Here is a 15,895-nt window from a genome sequence, read left to right on the forward strand (position 1 = left end):
TTGGTGTAAGAGAAAATACCATTACTGTAGTTTTATCATGTTAGCTTTTATGTGTATCAGCTGGGCAGTCAGTGGGGTTTGCCAGGGTCATGTAGGCCTAAGATCCAGACAGCAGCTAAGATAAAGGATAAACAGTCACATACACAGGAAAATGAGACTCTGAAAACAAGTCGTTTGGGTCTTTACTTTAATAAATAACTTCAGAAAACAATAGGATTGCAAATGTGAACTTGAAGTTTTTTTTTTTCTTCAAAAAAGGCACTTAAAAAACATAGGATTGTAATGCATGGACATGTGTTTAATGTGCATGAATAGGGGTGTGGGTGTGTGTGTGTGTGCGTGCACGTGCGGGAGCATGTGTGTGTGTGTATGGAATTGATTTTGATCATATAACACTGAATTAGGCTATTTGAAAAATCACTGATCTCGAAATCAGTGGATGAAATGTGATAACTGATCACGCTATGTGACCATGGCACGCGTTCAAAAAGGGAGAATTACAAGATAACAAAATAATAAAATAAAATAAAACATCATGGAAAATATCAAGGACAAGCAAGCATAGTGAATCCATTGACAGACAGACAGACAGACGGACCTGTTCCTACCTACACATTGAACAACATAACTAGTGTTCGTGAGCACTTGAGGCTGCTCTATTTGGCTTTGAGGACAGCGAGGAGGCTGGGACCTGAGTACATGCTGTAGTTTAAAACACACACCGCCCTGGGGCCGGCACGGCTCTACGAGTGTGGACGGCTCCTCTCCACGGTACACACCTGAGTCCAGGTGCACCTGCTGCAGAACTCCGTCTCGTTGAAGGGGATGGGAGCTCCACGCTACACAGCAATGCGATTCATGAAGGAGAAGCATCTATGTGCTGTGCATTGCACAGTGTGGAGCCATCAGCAGCCACCAGCTCAAAGGGTCTGAATCAGAGCCGGCTGATGTCTGGCTGACTTCTGGCTGACTGATGACCGCCAGCAGGACACAAATTACTGCAGCACATCGTGAAGCACTGCGATTCTACTAATTACAGACTCCTGAGGGTCCACACACACTTACACACTAGATTTCAATTTGGTCGCCTGGGGCAGGGATGCAGACACTTTAGCTTTCAGTCTGGGGCAGGGATTTACACACTATAGATTTTAATCTGTGGCAGGGATTTACACACTATAGAGTTTAATCTGTGGCAGGGATTTACACACTATAGAGTTTAATCTGTGGCAGGGATTTACACACTATAGAGTTTAATCTGGGGCAAAGATTTACACACTATAGATCTCAGCCTGGGTGTCTGGGGCTGATATCCACCTCACCATATCTGTAATGGGTGTGGGTAGTCATGGCGATGGTGCACGGCACACTTCAGGAGGCACCCTGGCTATGACAGAGAAGGTCCTTGATTGACAGACAGCATTCAGCACCAGGGCTAGCATAGGCTACAGGGCTAGCATAGGCTACGACAAACAGCACCAGGGCTAGCATAGGCTACGACATACAGCACCATGGGCTAGCATAGTCATGAATCGCAGCCGACTGATCTACCAGGGGCTTCTGCCAGCATAACACATATGGCTGGCACACACACACACACACACACACACACACACACACACACACACACACACACCTCAGCCAGTATCCAGGGAGGTCCAAGTATAGGTGTCTATCTTCTATAGTGAAATATAAACGGGAGTCTATGTTAATGGTGACTGCTGAAACTACAGATGTGTCCACCATACCAACACATCACTGAGCAGATATGAAGCATGGCGTCTATTATAGGCCAAGTAATTTCTGATAGGCCGTACTGCAGGTGTCCTCTCAACCCAGACCAGCTAAACATAATATGTGAAATACACATCAGAAGGCATTGGGCAGCTGCGCACCAGTGAGATTGAGATCAGAAGGCATTGGGCAGCTACACATTAGTGAAATACACATAAGAGGGCATTGGCCCACAGACCGCAAGAGCTTTCCTGCAGGGTGAAGTATGGCTCTGTCCACTCTAAACTATGGACACATCTAAATCCCTACAGACAGGGAGGCATAGATAGATATGAGCACATCAGCGTCAAATAGCAGAGGGCAGGTCGCAGCACAGACTACTCCAACCAATCCAAGAATCCCTCCAACCAAACCCAGAATTCCAACAGCCAATCCTAGACTACTCCAACCAATCCCAGATTTCCTCCAACTAATCGCAGAATTCCTCCAACCAATCCCAGACTACCCCATCCTATCCCAGATTTCCTCCAACTAATACCAGAATTCCTCCAACCAATCCCAGACTACCCCATCCTATCCCAGAATTCCTCCAACTAATCCCAGAATTCCTCCAACCAATCCCAGACTACCCCATCCTTTCCCAGAATTCCTCCAACTAATCCTAATTCCTATCCTGCCTCACGTTCCCCCTCTGACCATCTCGAAACTCGCCAGTCCTGCGGCCGAAATGAATCATTAAAAAAAAAAAAAAAATTTCCATTTAAACATTCTCTGTAATTCCACGGTTTAAAAAAATACAGATAAAACCAAGTTTATACAAACTGTACACGTTCTGATGCAGCGTAAAAAATAGGAACACAAGGAGTTAGTAAAACAAATACTCAAAAGTAGTGGCAAAAACGCACAAAGAAGCATTTCGGTGATCCAACGGAAAAAAGGAAGTGATGTAATAACACTCTGATCCCGCCCACTCCAAAACCCCACCCTCAACCCGCAGAATGATTTGCATACAGTGTTGTCCTGGAGACAGAGGAGGCAGCGGCGTGATCATTTGCCCTCGTACTTGGGGTTGACGACGGTTGTCACGGCGCTCTTGTAGATGGGGTTCTCGCCCTGCGGACAGAGGACAAGACAGCGCCAGCGTCAGGAGGAGTGGGACCATGGCAACCGCAGAACAACACACAAGACACGCCATATTCAGCAACGCGTTTCACCCTGACAACGCCTGTTAATGTAGTTAGACCAAAGGTAACACAAACATAACCATACACACACGCGTGCATGCGCACACACACACAAAATTCATCCAGACAAGGCCTGTTACTGTAGTTAGACTAAAGGTAGTACGAACATAAACATAAGCACACACACAGACACACATGATACTCCCACTGACATGAGCATAGGTAAGGCAGGATTGATCAATGCAAGTGTTACAAACTTACCGTACGCTACCGCATTTGTGCAATGATTAACTTTGTTATGTGCACCAGATGGCACACACACACACACACACACACACACACACACACACACACACACACACACACACACACACACACACACACACAGTGGTAGGGCAGAGAGAGTGTGTATTGGGTCCAAGTGAATCCTATAAACATTTTGATATGACTTGTACTTCCCAGCATTAAGACACAAATGCTGTTCCATTATTCTGTATCTGGTCAGAGGGCTCCTTTGCAACGCACCCTAGCATGTACAAGCACATACGCTTACACACACACACGTTGGCACGCACACGCACACAAACAAACACACACCCACACGCACCCACACGCACAGGCAAACCATGAGATGTTTGAGTGAAGGGGTGGGAGGGAATGGGGGAGTTGGGTGATAAGGGAGAAACTAAAAACATGCAGAAAAAGAGAGAGAGAGAGAGAGAGAGAGAGAGAGAGACAGGGAGAGAGAGAGACAGGGAGAGAGAGAGAAATAGGGAGAGGAAGAGGAGGAGAGAGTGAGTGAGATGCAGATAGAGAGAGAGAGAGAGAGAAAGAGAGAGCAAGACAGGGAGAAAGAGAGAGAGAGAGACAGAAAGGGACACAGATAGAGAGAAAGAGTGAAGATACAGAAAGAGAGAGGAAGAGAGTGATGGAGAAAAGGAGAGAGAGAGGGCGAGAGATAGAGAAGATAGATAGATAGATAGATAGATAGATACTTTATTGATCCCCAAGGGGAAATTCAAGAAGGAGAGAAGGAGATTAATGGGGAGAGAGCGAGAGAGAGAGGGGGAGAAATATACAGAGGGAGAGAGAGAGAGTGAGAGAGAGGGAAAGAGATGGAGAGAGAGAGGGAGAGAGAGGGAGAGGGAGAGAGAGAGAGAGAGAGGCTGCAGGCCGATGCATGCATGAAAACAGCACAAGGAGAGCAAAGGTACAAACTGTGGTTGGCCTTTAGAGGGCGCCACCCTTGCGGCCGTAGCTGGGGTTTTGGAACTGGTTTATGGGGCTCTTGTATATGGGGTTCTCTTGCTGGGGGGGCAGGGGGGCAGGAAGAGAAATTCAACAGCAGGACAGAGGAAGACATGAAAAAGCAAGAAATCAGACAGAAATGGAAAAATCAAACAAATAAAAGCTCAGGGGACTAGATGAAGAGATGACAAATCTGTGTGTGTGTGTGTGATCACTTTGCATGCATCTTCTCATCTGCATCTTCTTGGGGAGGTATCTGCAGGGAGAGAGAAAGTGTGTGTGTGTGTGTGTGAGTGTGAGTGTGAGTGTGAGTGTGTGTGTGTGTGTGTGTGTGTGTGTGTGTGTGTGTGTGTGTGTGTGAGAGACGAGTGTCTTACCGTGTCCCACTTGGCGTTCATCTTCTCTTTCTCGAACTTGGCGAACTCACGGCGGTCGTGGATGATAGTCAGCAGCTTCCAGATTAGAAGTAGAGCCAGACCAATCAGAACGATTCCCGCCACAACGCCCGCCACGATGGGGATGATGTCAGGACCGTCAGGGCACTCTGGGAGAGCAAAGGATTATGGGAAATGAGTCAAAAACAGACCTGTTCCAGCAGCTCCAAATCTTAAATGTCCTGAATGAATGCACATATGTGTGTGTGTGTGTGTGTGTGTACCTGCAGTCTCCACCACGTGCACAACCTTGGTGGTGTCGTTCTTGACGGCGTAGGTGTAGTAGAACCAGCAGTCGTTGGCGTCGCGCTCCTTGCAGTGGGAGATGAAGGGCTCGGCCCCAGGCTGTGGGAGGTCATCACGGCTCTTCACCATCTCCAGGTGGAAATACATGCAGTCACGCTCACACGTCTCCTTCTTCTCACCAGTACCGAAGGCACGACACTGCACACACTCCCTACACACACACACACACACACACACACTAATTATACTGCTGAACACAATAACGCAGATACACTGTTGACACGGTTGTGCATGACTCTGGTTTGGTTTCAGATAAGAGAGTAAGACAGTGAGGGGGATTATGCAGACATCCACACCAGGAGAGGGTGTCTACATGGCAAGGCACAAAGTAACAACGCCTTGAATGCGTTCATGTATGTGCGTGTGTGAGAGTGTGTGTGTGTGTGAGACGGAGAGGGTGTCTGTGCAGATGTGAGTATATGATGAGTATGTGAGAGAGAGAGACACTCACTTGTGCTCTGTACACACTCCCGGACAGGTGGGACACACTTCACAGGTGGCTCCTTGGAACTTGGGGTCAGTGCACTTACACACTCCACACTCGCAGGTGCCGCGGCCGTTACAGATCTGCTTGTTCTTGGCCAGACAGGTGGAGGTGTCCAGAGAGCAGTCGCAAGCGCTGCCCGTGTAATTAGCGTCACAGATGCAGTTGCGGCACTCACAGCGTCCGTGGCCTGCAGACAGAAGTAGAGTTAAACACACACACACACACATATGCACGCTAGCCTCCACAGCTTGCACGAGTGGGCGCAGTTAGACGCACTTGTGTACATACACACACACACTGACCTCCGCAGAGCTTGTTGTTGGAGCGGTCACAGTACACACGCACACACACACACACACTGACCTCCGCAGAGCTTGTTGTTGGAGCGGTCGCAGTACACACACTCACACACACTGACCTCCGCAGAGCTTGTTGTTGGAGCGGTCGCAGTTGAAGTTGTCACACTCGCAGTATTTGCCGCTGTAGCGCTCCTCGGGGTTCTCCCTCTTCTTGCACTCGCACGTGCCGCACACACAGTCTCCGTTGTTGCTGCAGATGTCCGTTCCGTTGTCCATGCGGCAGCTGGCGTCCAGGTCCTCTGTCCGCACCTCGTCTGTGCTGCACTCACACTTCTGACCAATGCGCCCGTCATTACAGCTGAGACACACACACACACACACACACACACACACACACACACACACACACACACACACACACTTCTGTCAGTTCTTTCTGTTGTGATGTTCTGAAATGATCTGGTCTCATTAATATCAGGGATGCAATCAGGGATGGGCAGTATTTATGATACATGTATTTAAAATACGGATTTCAAATACAAAATACTATTTTGTCATTTGTACTTCATTGGGTTGAAGAAAATGCCTTCATATTTTGTATGAAAATACTTCATAGGTGTGTACTGTAGTTTAAAAATACTGCCAAATATTTTTGGTGAAACCATTACTGTTGGTGATCTGATGACATAAAAGTGCAAAACAATGAATGCAGCCTCTGACTTGTGCTGTAATTTGCCCACACTTGTGATCAGAATATTGAGATTCAGGAAGATGATCCAGTGCAAGATGAGTAACGTGCAGGTAGCTCACACACACACACACACACACACAAATACAGGTGAGTCACGCCACTCCGTCTGGATTTTTTTTTTTAAATACCCTGCTGAAAAAAACAGCCTGACCAGCTAAAGGTGGTTTGCTGGTTGACCAGCTTGATGACCAGCTTGTTTGATGGTTGACCAGCTAGACCAGCAAATCTCTTGCGAAAACATATCTTCAGCTGGTTTACCCAGTTTACGATGGCGAATCAACTGGTTTTGTCGTACCACCTGAAGCTGGTCATTTTAGTTGGTCTAAATTGCTAGTTTAATTGGCCATGCCAGCTTATGTTGGCCATTCTAGCAAACCAGCATGACCATCTTACACCAACAATGTCAAGCTTGGCAGGCTGGTCACCAGCATGACCATCTTACACCAGCTGTATCCTACATGACATGCTGGTCACACCAGCACGACCAGCTTCCTCAGTTGGTCACACCAGAATGTCCAGCTGGTGGCCCAACCAGCGACACCAGCAAAGACCAACAAGAGCTGGAAGAAAACCAACAAAGACCAGCATAAGCTGGTTTCTAGCTGTTTTTTTTCAGCAGGGTGATATTATAATTTAATGTACAGTAATATTCTTTAAGATAAGAGTTACTCGCTATGCATGGGCGTTATTTTCAGTGCGTTCTGCCTCGCTGTCAATAGCCACTTTACATTGGATAGCCTTTTGGACTGCATCAGGCTAAGTTAACGTTAAGTAACCTTGACCAGAGACGGTTGATAGAGTGTTCTAAAAGATCGTTGCCTTGACGTTAACTCAACGTTCTTTGGGCTGGCTGAGACTAGACTGCATGGCTCTGAAGTCAGTCGCTGGCATGATGAACTGCTACTGCCTGCTGAGTTGCACTTCCAGTGCCTGGTTAAAGTATATATATTTTTGGGGGGGCTTTTTTGCCTTTATTTGGACAGGACAGTGAAAAGTGACAGGAAGTAAGTGGGAGAGAGAGATGGGGTGGGAATCCCCTTGGGAACTTGGACCCGTACATGGCCACAGCACCCCTTCCAGCGCCTGGTTGGGGATCTCTTGGCTCTGGGACATAGGGGGTGCCTTGCCTTGCCTATGTCCACCAAGATGGGCTTTCATGCTGGCTGGCTCCGTGTGGATGTGCAGGAATTCACACTAACGGTAGTGGACTTGTCACTGCAGAGGTTCAACGAGCTGCTGATCAGCGGGATAGTTTTTCCAGAGTCTGTTTGCCCGGAGAAATCCCTCAGGACATCTGAGCTGTGCTTTGGGAGCCCCGAAGACAGCCTGGCGTGGCCCTATGCCGTTAGCCCGTGGGCTCTGTTCAAAATGCATCATACTACAGCCGGTTGGACAACCCCAACATGCTACAGCCGGTTGGACAACCCCAACATGCGACTGTCTGCTGAGTCCCCATTGCCCATGCACTTATTAGGCTACTGTTGTCTCTGTCTACGTCCTTGTGTAAAGTGTGTGTGTGTGTGTGTGGCCTGTTGTGTTATAAATGTGTTTTTGTTTGTTATGTATTGATTTACAGCATGTATGTTTTATGTACAATGGTTGCCTAGTTACTGGTACGCTCCGTCTGGCATGGTGTTTTTGTGTGAAGCGCTAGTTTGCACTCTGTGGGATATAAATAAACATGACTTGACAATACACTCCCTCTCTCACACCAACCTCAAGTTTCATTAGAACTCTACCACAGAACCATCCATTTTTTCTTGAGAACTTTAAACCATCCAATCAGAACACATGGACCCGGTCATGTGGTTGGCCTGCCATATTGCTCAACAAGTTGCCCAATGTATGACCTAAAGCCACACGATGACAAATCCATACTTTCCCCCTTGGCGTCAATATAACACCATTTAGCGCTGAACATGGTACCCAGTTAGTTAAAAACCAACTAGGGTCATGATCCTACCTGATCAACAGCGTTACACAGTGCAATATCAAGCATGTGGCCATGTATTGACAATGTCAGAGACTTCATTCCACGTATTTTACTGTATGTCAGCATAGCAGGAGTTTGAAGTAGTTATTTTAAATGTTATTATTATTATTATTTTAAGGTAATAGAACTGCATTGTATTTTGTATTTTATTTTGATATTAGGGTTTTTGGTATTTTATTTCAAAATACATTTTGATGTATTTTTGTTCATCCCTGTGTATAGGGACACATTAATATGGACATAATAAGTGAGCCCAGGAACATGTGTACAATAAATATGGACATAATAAGTGAGCCCAGGAACATGTGTACAATAAATATGGACATAATAAGTGAGCCCAGGAACATGTGTACGATAAACGCCAACTCAGTCAGATGACTGTGTACCGTATGTCCTCGTAGACATAGTTGTGTGTCTCAGTATAAGCACACATTTGTGGTGTGTGTGTGTGTGTGTGTGTGTGTGTGTGTGTGTGTGTGTGCCAACAATGTAGGTGTTCTACAATGTCTGCGTTCTCTGATTTAAATGCCACCAGGCCTGATATTATAATCATTGATGAGCACGATAGGGATGTGTTCATCCTGGAAGTAGGCTGCTGTTTTGATTCATGTCAAGAGGAGGCTTACTAAACAAAACTAGTAAAATATCACCCTCTTGTACAGCAAATAACTGGCCTTGGCTACAAATGTCAATATCTGGTGCCTATTTTCGGCAGCCTGGACCACGTGCATAGTCTTGTCATTAGGGGTCTCAGGATAGTTGCCTTTACAAAAGCAAGGGCAAAGCAAATTTCCTAAATTTTATAAAGTAAATAAATAAAGTAGTTAAAATGTGTGTGCCTACCGGCAAGCCCCACACTCGAAGGTGCCGTTTCCGAAGTGGCAGATTTGGCTGTTGTTGATGCCGGTCTTGTGGCAGTCACACTCGCAGATGAAGTTGAGCTGCACCTCCACCTCCTCAGTGAAGCCCTGCATCTTAATCCTCACCGTCTCCGTCTTAGTGGACGGGCATCCCTTAGACGTGATGGCCACATCAAACGTCACCTGCAGGGACAGACACGGTCAGAGACACGAATGTGTGTGTGTGTGTGTGTGTGTGTGTGTGTGTGTGTGTGTGTGTGAGAGTGTGTCCCACCTCGTCTCCGATGGAGATGTTGGAGCACTTGCGTCCGTCCTCCCCGGTCCGGCTCACTCCGTTCTTGCAGTGGGAGACGTAGGAGATGGACACGCCCTCAGGAAGCTTATTGTTTTCCAGGATCACCTCAGACGACAGGGACTGGGGGGAGGGGGGGGGGGGGGGGGTTAGAGATGGATGGATGGGTGGTGTGTGTGTGTGTATACTTAAGTAGGCCTCAATGATGAAGTTGATGGTGTGTGTGTGTGTGCGTGTGTGTGTGTGGATGGTGTGTGTGTGTGTGTGTATACTCACGTTGTAGGCCTCAATGATGAGGTTGATGGTGTGTGTGTGTGTGTGTGTGTGTGTGTGTGTGGATGGTGTGTGTGTGTGTATACTCACGTTGTAGGCCTCAATGATGAGGTTGATGACATTGCTGGAGTTCGAGGACAGTGTTCCCACTGCAGATTTGGGGATGAGGTTCTGCAACTCCTGATACCCACACACACACACACACACACACACACACACATTAGTCATTTAACAACCATAGAGAAACACACAGAGTAATAGTGATTGCATTAGTAAAGACACACACACTCGCGTGCGCAGACACACTTACACACACACACACACACACACACACACACACACACACACACCCCCCTTCCTACCTTGTAGACAGGCTGGAACTCATTGGTCACTGCAAAGATGGTCTGGATGTTGTTCTCACTCAGCTTCTGCACCAGGTGGGCAATGGAGGGGTAGTCCTGTTACACACACACACACACACACCGGTCAGAGCGACACATACACCAGTCAGAGAGACTGGTCAGAGACCAGCGCACCGGTCACAGAGACACTGCTGAGTGGCGTGACTTGCGCGCACACGCACACACACACACACACACACACACACACACACATACAAACGGTTCAGGATGGAACACACACACACACACACACACTAACGGTTCAGGATGGAACACACACACACACACACACACAGTAACGGTTCAGGATGGACCACACACACACACACACACTCACATAGTAGTGGCTCATGGTGTACATGTTGTTCTCCAGGTGGCATTTGCCGTCGTTGGGCAGAACGATGCCGCCCAGCTTGCCGTCGCCGGCGAAGTGGAACCCGGCGTCCGTGGAGAACACCAGCAGCCGCGTCACGTTCCGCCAGCCAATCTGGTCCTGAGGGACACAGGACGAGACAGGGAACAACTCAGGGCAGGCTACATTTCAGTGTGTGTGTGTGTGTGTGAGTGCGTGTGTGAGAGTGTGCATGTGTATTTAAGTGTTTGTGTGTGAGTGTGTATATGTGTGTGTGTGAGTGTGTGTGTGTGTGTGTGAGTGTGTGAGTGCATAAGTGCGTGTGTGTGCATGTGTATGTGTGTGCATGTGTATGTGTGTGTGCATGTGTATATGTATATATGTGTGTGTGTGTGCATGTGTATATGTGTATATGTGTATATGTGTATATGAGTGTGTGTGCATGTGTATATGTGGGTGTGTGTGTGCATGTGTATATGTGTGTGAGTGTGTGCATGTGCATATGTGTGTGTGCTTGTAAAACCCTTACCCCACACACAGCCACCTGCATGATGGCGTCGAAGCCCCCCTCAGGGGAGTCCAGGTTTCCGGAGATCTGCTGCTGACTGACCAGCTGGTTGAACTTCTCGCCCTCGTTGGTCAGCTTCAGCACGTTCTTGTAGCTGAACGGACTCGTGCAGTTCTGGTCCGTGCTGCAGGGGTTCAGCAGCTTAGCCGGGGTCGTGCTGATGTACGGCATCACCGTCTTCTCCACAAACGACCCAAAGCCTGAAGAGTGTACACACACACACACACACGTTTTAATGGTCTTGTGTGGACCTTAACACGTAGGAAGAATTTACAGATCCAAACAGTGATGGAAGTAGGTGGCACACTTAGACAGGTCTGATCAAACGCATAATGCATCGTGCTATTTTCATTCTTTTTGCACTAGTGATTATGGGTAAACAGTTGTGCTCATGTGAGAGAGAGAGATGTAGAGAGAGAGAGAGGGGTAGAGAGGGAGGTAGAGAGGTAGAGAGAGATTCCTACTTCCTATTCTAACAGGTAAGCTACACTGCTACACTGTAAAGCCCACTATGCAGTTTTGGTTTCTCGCTTTTTGGCCGCAGTTTCTCTGCAGAGCGCCCCCTACAGCTTCAGAGTATATATTTTACGACACTCCTCGCTCGGTCAGTCTGCCGTTTCCTCTTTTCCCCGTTCCTATGACGACCGTTTACTCACTTTCTGCTTCTTTTCGCCAGACCTGCCATGACGAACGCCAGAGAAACATCTAGAATAGACTGTTCAGAACTCCATGATATTCCATGACCCATGGTTGCCCTTACCAATCCTGAAGTCGGAGGTAATGTCCTGCATCCTACGCCGCAGATCGGTTCCGAGGTTCTTGACGTTCTCCAAATCGTCTTTCATGGACCAGCTGAGGTCCATGAGGTAGTACAGGTCGATAGGGTAGTCCTCCGCCCGCTTGAACTTCAGAGTGAACTTCTGAGCCTCTCCTGAACACACATAGGGAAAGTGTTACCATGGTTACATCACCTGTGTGTGTTATGTCACCTTTGTGTGTGTGTGTGTAAGTGTATGTAAGCGTATGTGTGTACATACAGATGTTGCATTACAGGTGAGGCTACTTGATTAAACAGATGTTGCATTACAAACGGCCTCTTGGGGACTAACACATCCTTTTTATTTATCCAGTATATTTTTGGGCTTATTTTTTGCCTTTATTATGATAGGACAGTGAAAAAACAGGAAGCAAGTGGGAGAGAGAGATGGGTGGGATTGGGAGACAACCCACGTTAGACTCCAACCCGCGTCGGCGTCCCCCTAACCCGAGATATCCTTGACCCTTGACCCTACCTGATCTCAGCTTAGAAACACAACTGAGCCCTAGCAGCCCTGACCCTAGGTAGACGGTACGGGGCATGGTCACCTGATCTCAGATTGAGCTTCAGTTTCTGCGGCTGGATCTGGGTGATCTCATCGGGTTTCAGTTTCTCTGCCATGTCCTTGTCCTTGCGGTTGGTCACGTTCTTGTTCTGTGTGATCTGCAGAGATCCGCGGGGGTTCTCGATGCTGACCGCAGCACATTTCCTCTTGATCAGGGAGTCCACCTCATCACAACGTGCTGATGTCGACTCCCCCTGCTTCAGGAAGTCCTACAGCAGAGACAAGAGCACAGAGGGAAAAGATTCTTAGTTTTACTAAGTTTGACATACACAAGGCCAAAGTCTTCTTCATTCCACCCCAGCAAAAGTGCTAAAATTAGCGTCTGCTTCTTGTGGCTCTCAATTTAGCATCTGCTAACATTAGCTTCTACACTTTATAACATTAATTAGGCTTAGGCTCCTTGTAAAGTAAACATTAGCTTCTGCTCCTACAGCTAACATGTAACTTTGGCTCTTTGTAAAGCTAGCATTAGCTTCTGCTCCTTAAATGTCTTGCTTCTCTGCTCTTTGTAAAGCTAGCATTAGCTTCTGCTCCTTACATTTCTTGCTTCTCTGCTCTTTGTAAAGCTAGCATTAGCTTCTGCTCCTTAAATGTCTTGCTTCTGCTCGTTGTAAAGATAATATTAGCTTCTGCTCCTTACATTTCTTGCTTCTCTGCTCTTTGTAAAGCTAGCATTAGCTTCTGCTCCTTAAATGTCTTGCTTCTGCTCTTTGTAAAGCTAGCATTAGCTTCTGCTCCTTACATTTCTTGCTTTTCTGCTCTTTGTAAAGCTAGCATTAGCTTCTGGTTCTTATATTTCTTGCTTCTCTGCTCTTTGTAGCTTTCACATTAGCTCACTCTGTGTACAGATAATACTGGGAGTCTCTCTCAAATTAGCTTTGGGTGTGGGCTTTCCACAGCTGATGTTTACATGTGAAACTAAACTGAAACCTTTCCTGATGGGTCCAGCAGGTGTCAACAGCTCCCCCCACTCCCACCGCCAACAGGTGCTGCTAAACCCTCAAATGCAACTCATTTCATGCTGTTGAAAAGTCCCTTAGTTCAGTTATTTATTGTGAAGTGTGCAAGCAATTGTGTGTGTGTGTGTGTGTGTGTGTGTGTGTGTGTGTGTGTGTGTGTGTGAGTGTGGTGTGTGTGTGTGTGTGTGTGTGTGTGTGTGGGGGGGATAAGCTCAAGTTTGTAGGAAACAAGTTATGTGGAGGTCTACAGGCACTGGGCCTGTCTAGACGGGACAATAGTGCTTTGAGTGGTGTGTGTGTGTGTGTGTGTGCGTGCGTGAGGAGGACTTACAGGGTCTGTGCACCAGCCACACTTCTCTCCAACCTGGATACAAGCTCCACAGGATTTAGCATTGGCTTTGATGCACTCATTCTCCTCTGGAGAGAGAGAGGGAGAATGTATTATTATTAGAGAAACAGTTCAGCCATCATTATAGAAACACACACAGACAGATAAAAGATCTCTCTCTCTCTCTGTGTGTGTGTGTGTGTGGACTACTGCCATGTGAGGGGACATCCTGTGTTGGTTCTGTGCAGCTAAAATGGCGACTTCAGCTCCAGAAGATAAAGATCAGCCGTAATGCCAGTTTGCTGATTGTCCTGCATACCTCTCTCTCTCTGTGTGTGTGTGTGCCAGTCTGCTGATTCTCCTGCATACCTCTCTAATGAGACGCCATTAGCCATGCGCTCTCTGTCTCTTTCGCTCACACAGGAAAGGATAGAGAGAGAGAGAGAGAAAGAAAGAGAGAGAGAGAGAGAGAGAAAGAGCGAAAGATTGTGTCCTGACAGGCAGACGGACGTTGTGTTCTTACCGAGTTGAGCTTGACTCAGAGAAAACACTCCCAGCAGGGCCAACAACAGGAGCTTAGGATCCATCTGAAACAGAAACACACACAGACACACACAGTAAGAAGTCTGATAATAGATATCTCAGACACATCAACATGAGGTTTTGCATGACATTATTGGAGGTGAAATTCAAACAGACTACAGATTAGGGACACACACACACACACACACACACACAAGGATCTAGAGGGAGTTATCTTCCATGGAAAACCACCACCAAGGCCGGGACAATCAGCATTTCAACACACCAATGAGGACACATCCTCAGAGACAGGCGTCTACGCCAGCCAATCAGGCTGCAGGGATACATCACAGTGGGAGAGGCAGCACCACACACACACACACACACACCGACACACACACACCGACACATACACACACTGACACACACACACACACACACACACCGACACACACACACACACACACACACACACACACACACACACACCCCCCCCACACACACACACACACACACACACACACACACACTCTACAGATGGTCAAATGCCTGTGTGTGTGTGTGTGTGTGTGTGTGTGTGAGACAGTACATGTTAATGAGCTCGTGTCTGAACATGGTGAAGAACATGTAGAGATTCTGTTCATGTGCGTGTTCAACCACGTTCTTGAATTTCCCCTGGGGATCAATAAAGTATCTATCTATCTATCTGTCTATCTATCGATCGTTCAACCCGTTCAACCACACGACCCACATGTGTGGTTCACACATATGACCGCATAATGTCCGCATGTTAGCATCATATCTGAACCACTCGAAGGGTCGGACCGTGTGGAGACTGTGTGTGTGTGTCTGTCTGTGTGTGAGAGACACTTTAAATGTGTATATAATAGTCCTCATTTGGCTGCATAAACAAGATAGAAGGACAGGGGGTATCAGACATGATGTCTAAGTGTATGTGTGTGTGTGTGTGTGTGTGTGTGTGTGTGTGTGTGTGTGTGTGTGTGTGTGTATGTGTGTGTGTGTGTGTGTGTGTGTTAAAAACTGAGATAAAAACTGAGCTAAAAGGACAGGGGGTAGCAGACATAGGAATGTCTAAGTGTACATGTACGTGTGTGTGTGTGTGTTACAAAATGTTTAGACCAGTGTAATATCATAGCAGTGTTTCCTCTATGTTGATTTGGTAGTGGCGGCCCCCCACGGTATCAGAAATGGGGCAGACGCACAATAGTCGCAGTTGCCTTTCAAAATTCATTGTGCAGACCTGTTGTAGATTCTCCAAATATACAGCTCAATCACAACTGAAAATAATTAAGCCTCATTGTGTGTGAATAGAGGTGAATACATATAACTGTTTGTGTTGCAGCAAAGTGTCAGTTGTCAGTTCCGTTGGGGGGGGGGGGGGGGGGGTTCGGACAGGCCTGCCCCCACTGCTTAAAAAAATCCTAGAGGAAACACTGGTTTAGACGGTCTAAAAGTACTGTTCCTCTTGTGATCTAACAAAAAACAGCTGCTCTATTCTCAG

The 15,895-nt window shown here is 47.2% G+C and overlaps 1 protein-coding gene across 2 annotated transcripts in view; it reads right to left on the bottom strand.

Moving 5' to 3' along the window:
* Positions 1–170: 170 nt before the first annotated feature.
* Positions 171–15,895, bottom strand: part of LOC143139638 (integrin beta-1-like) — a 29,645-nt gene continuing 13,920 nt past the window's right edge. Inside the window, exons 2-16 of one of the 2 annotated variants that reach the window (XM_076300270.1) lie at positions 14,375–14,438; positions 13,855–13,940; positions 12,548–12,773; positions 11,943–12,113; positions 11,144–11,382; positions 10,600–10,755; positions 10,224–10,319; positions 9,952–10,041; positions 9,571–9,711; positions 9,280–9,479; positions 5,812–6,050; positions 5,358–5,580; positions 4,825–5,057; positions 4,544–4,710; positions 171–2,847 (exon numbers count right to left, since the gene is read on the bottom strand). In XM_076300270.1, coding sequence (XP_076156385.1) covers positions 2,782–2,847; positions 4,544–4,710; positions 4,825–5,057; positions 5,358–5,580; positions 5,812–6,050; positions 9,280–9,479; positions 9,571–9,711; positions 9,952–10,041; positions 10,224–10,319; positions 10,600–10,755; positions 11,144–11,382; positions 11,943–12,113; positions 12,548–12,773; positions 13,855–13,940; positions 14,375–14,438 — 2,397 coding nt within the window. In that variant the 3' untranslated portion in view covers positions 171–2,781. Of the gene's footprint in view, positions 2,848–4,070; positions 4,227–4,543; positions 4,711–4,824; positions 5,058–5,357; positions 5,581–5,811; positions 6,051–9,279; positions 9,480–9,570; positions 9,712–9,951; positions 10,042–10,223; positions 10,320–10,599; positions 10,756–11,143; positions 11,383–11,942; positions 12,114–12,547; positions 12,774–13,854; positions 13,941–14,374; positions 14,439–15,895 lie in introns of those variants that run through there. The other variant, XM_076300269.1, reaches the window with a different exon arrangement.

Source organism: Alosa pseudoharengus, unplaced genomic scaffold (genome assembly GCF_046254945.1).
Source record: "Alosa pseudoharengus isolate Yale_2024_CS ecotype anadromous, Long Island Sound unplaced genomic scaffold, YU_APseudo_1.1 YU_APseudo_1.1_scf_22, whole genome shotgun sequence".
Classification (NCBI taxonomy): Eukaryota; Metazoa; Chordata; class Actinopteri; order Clupeiformes; family Clupeidae; genus Alosa; species Alosa pseudoharengus.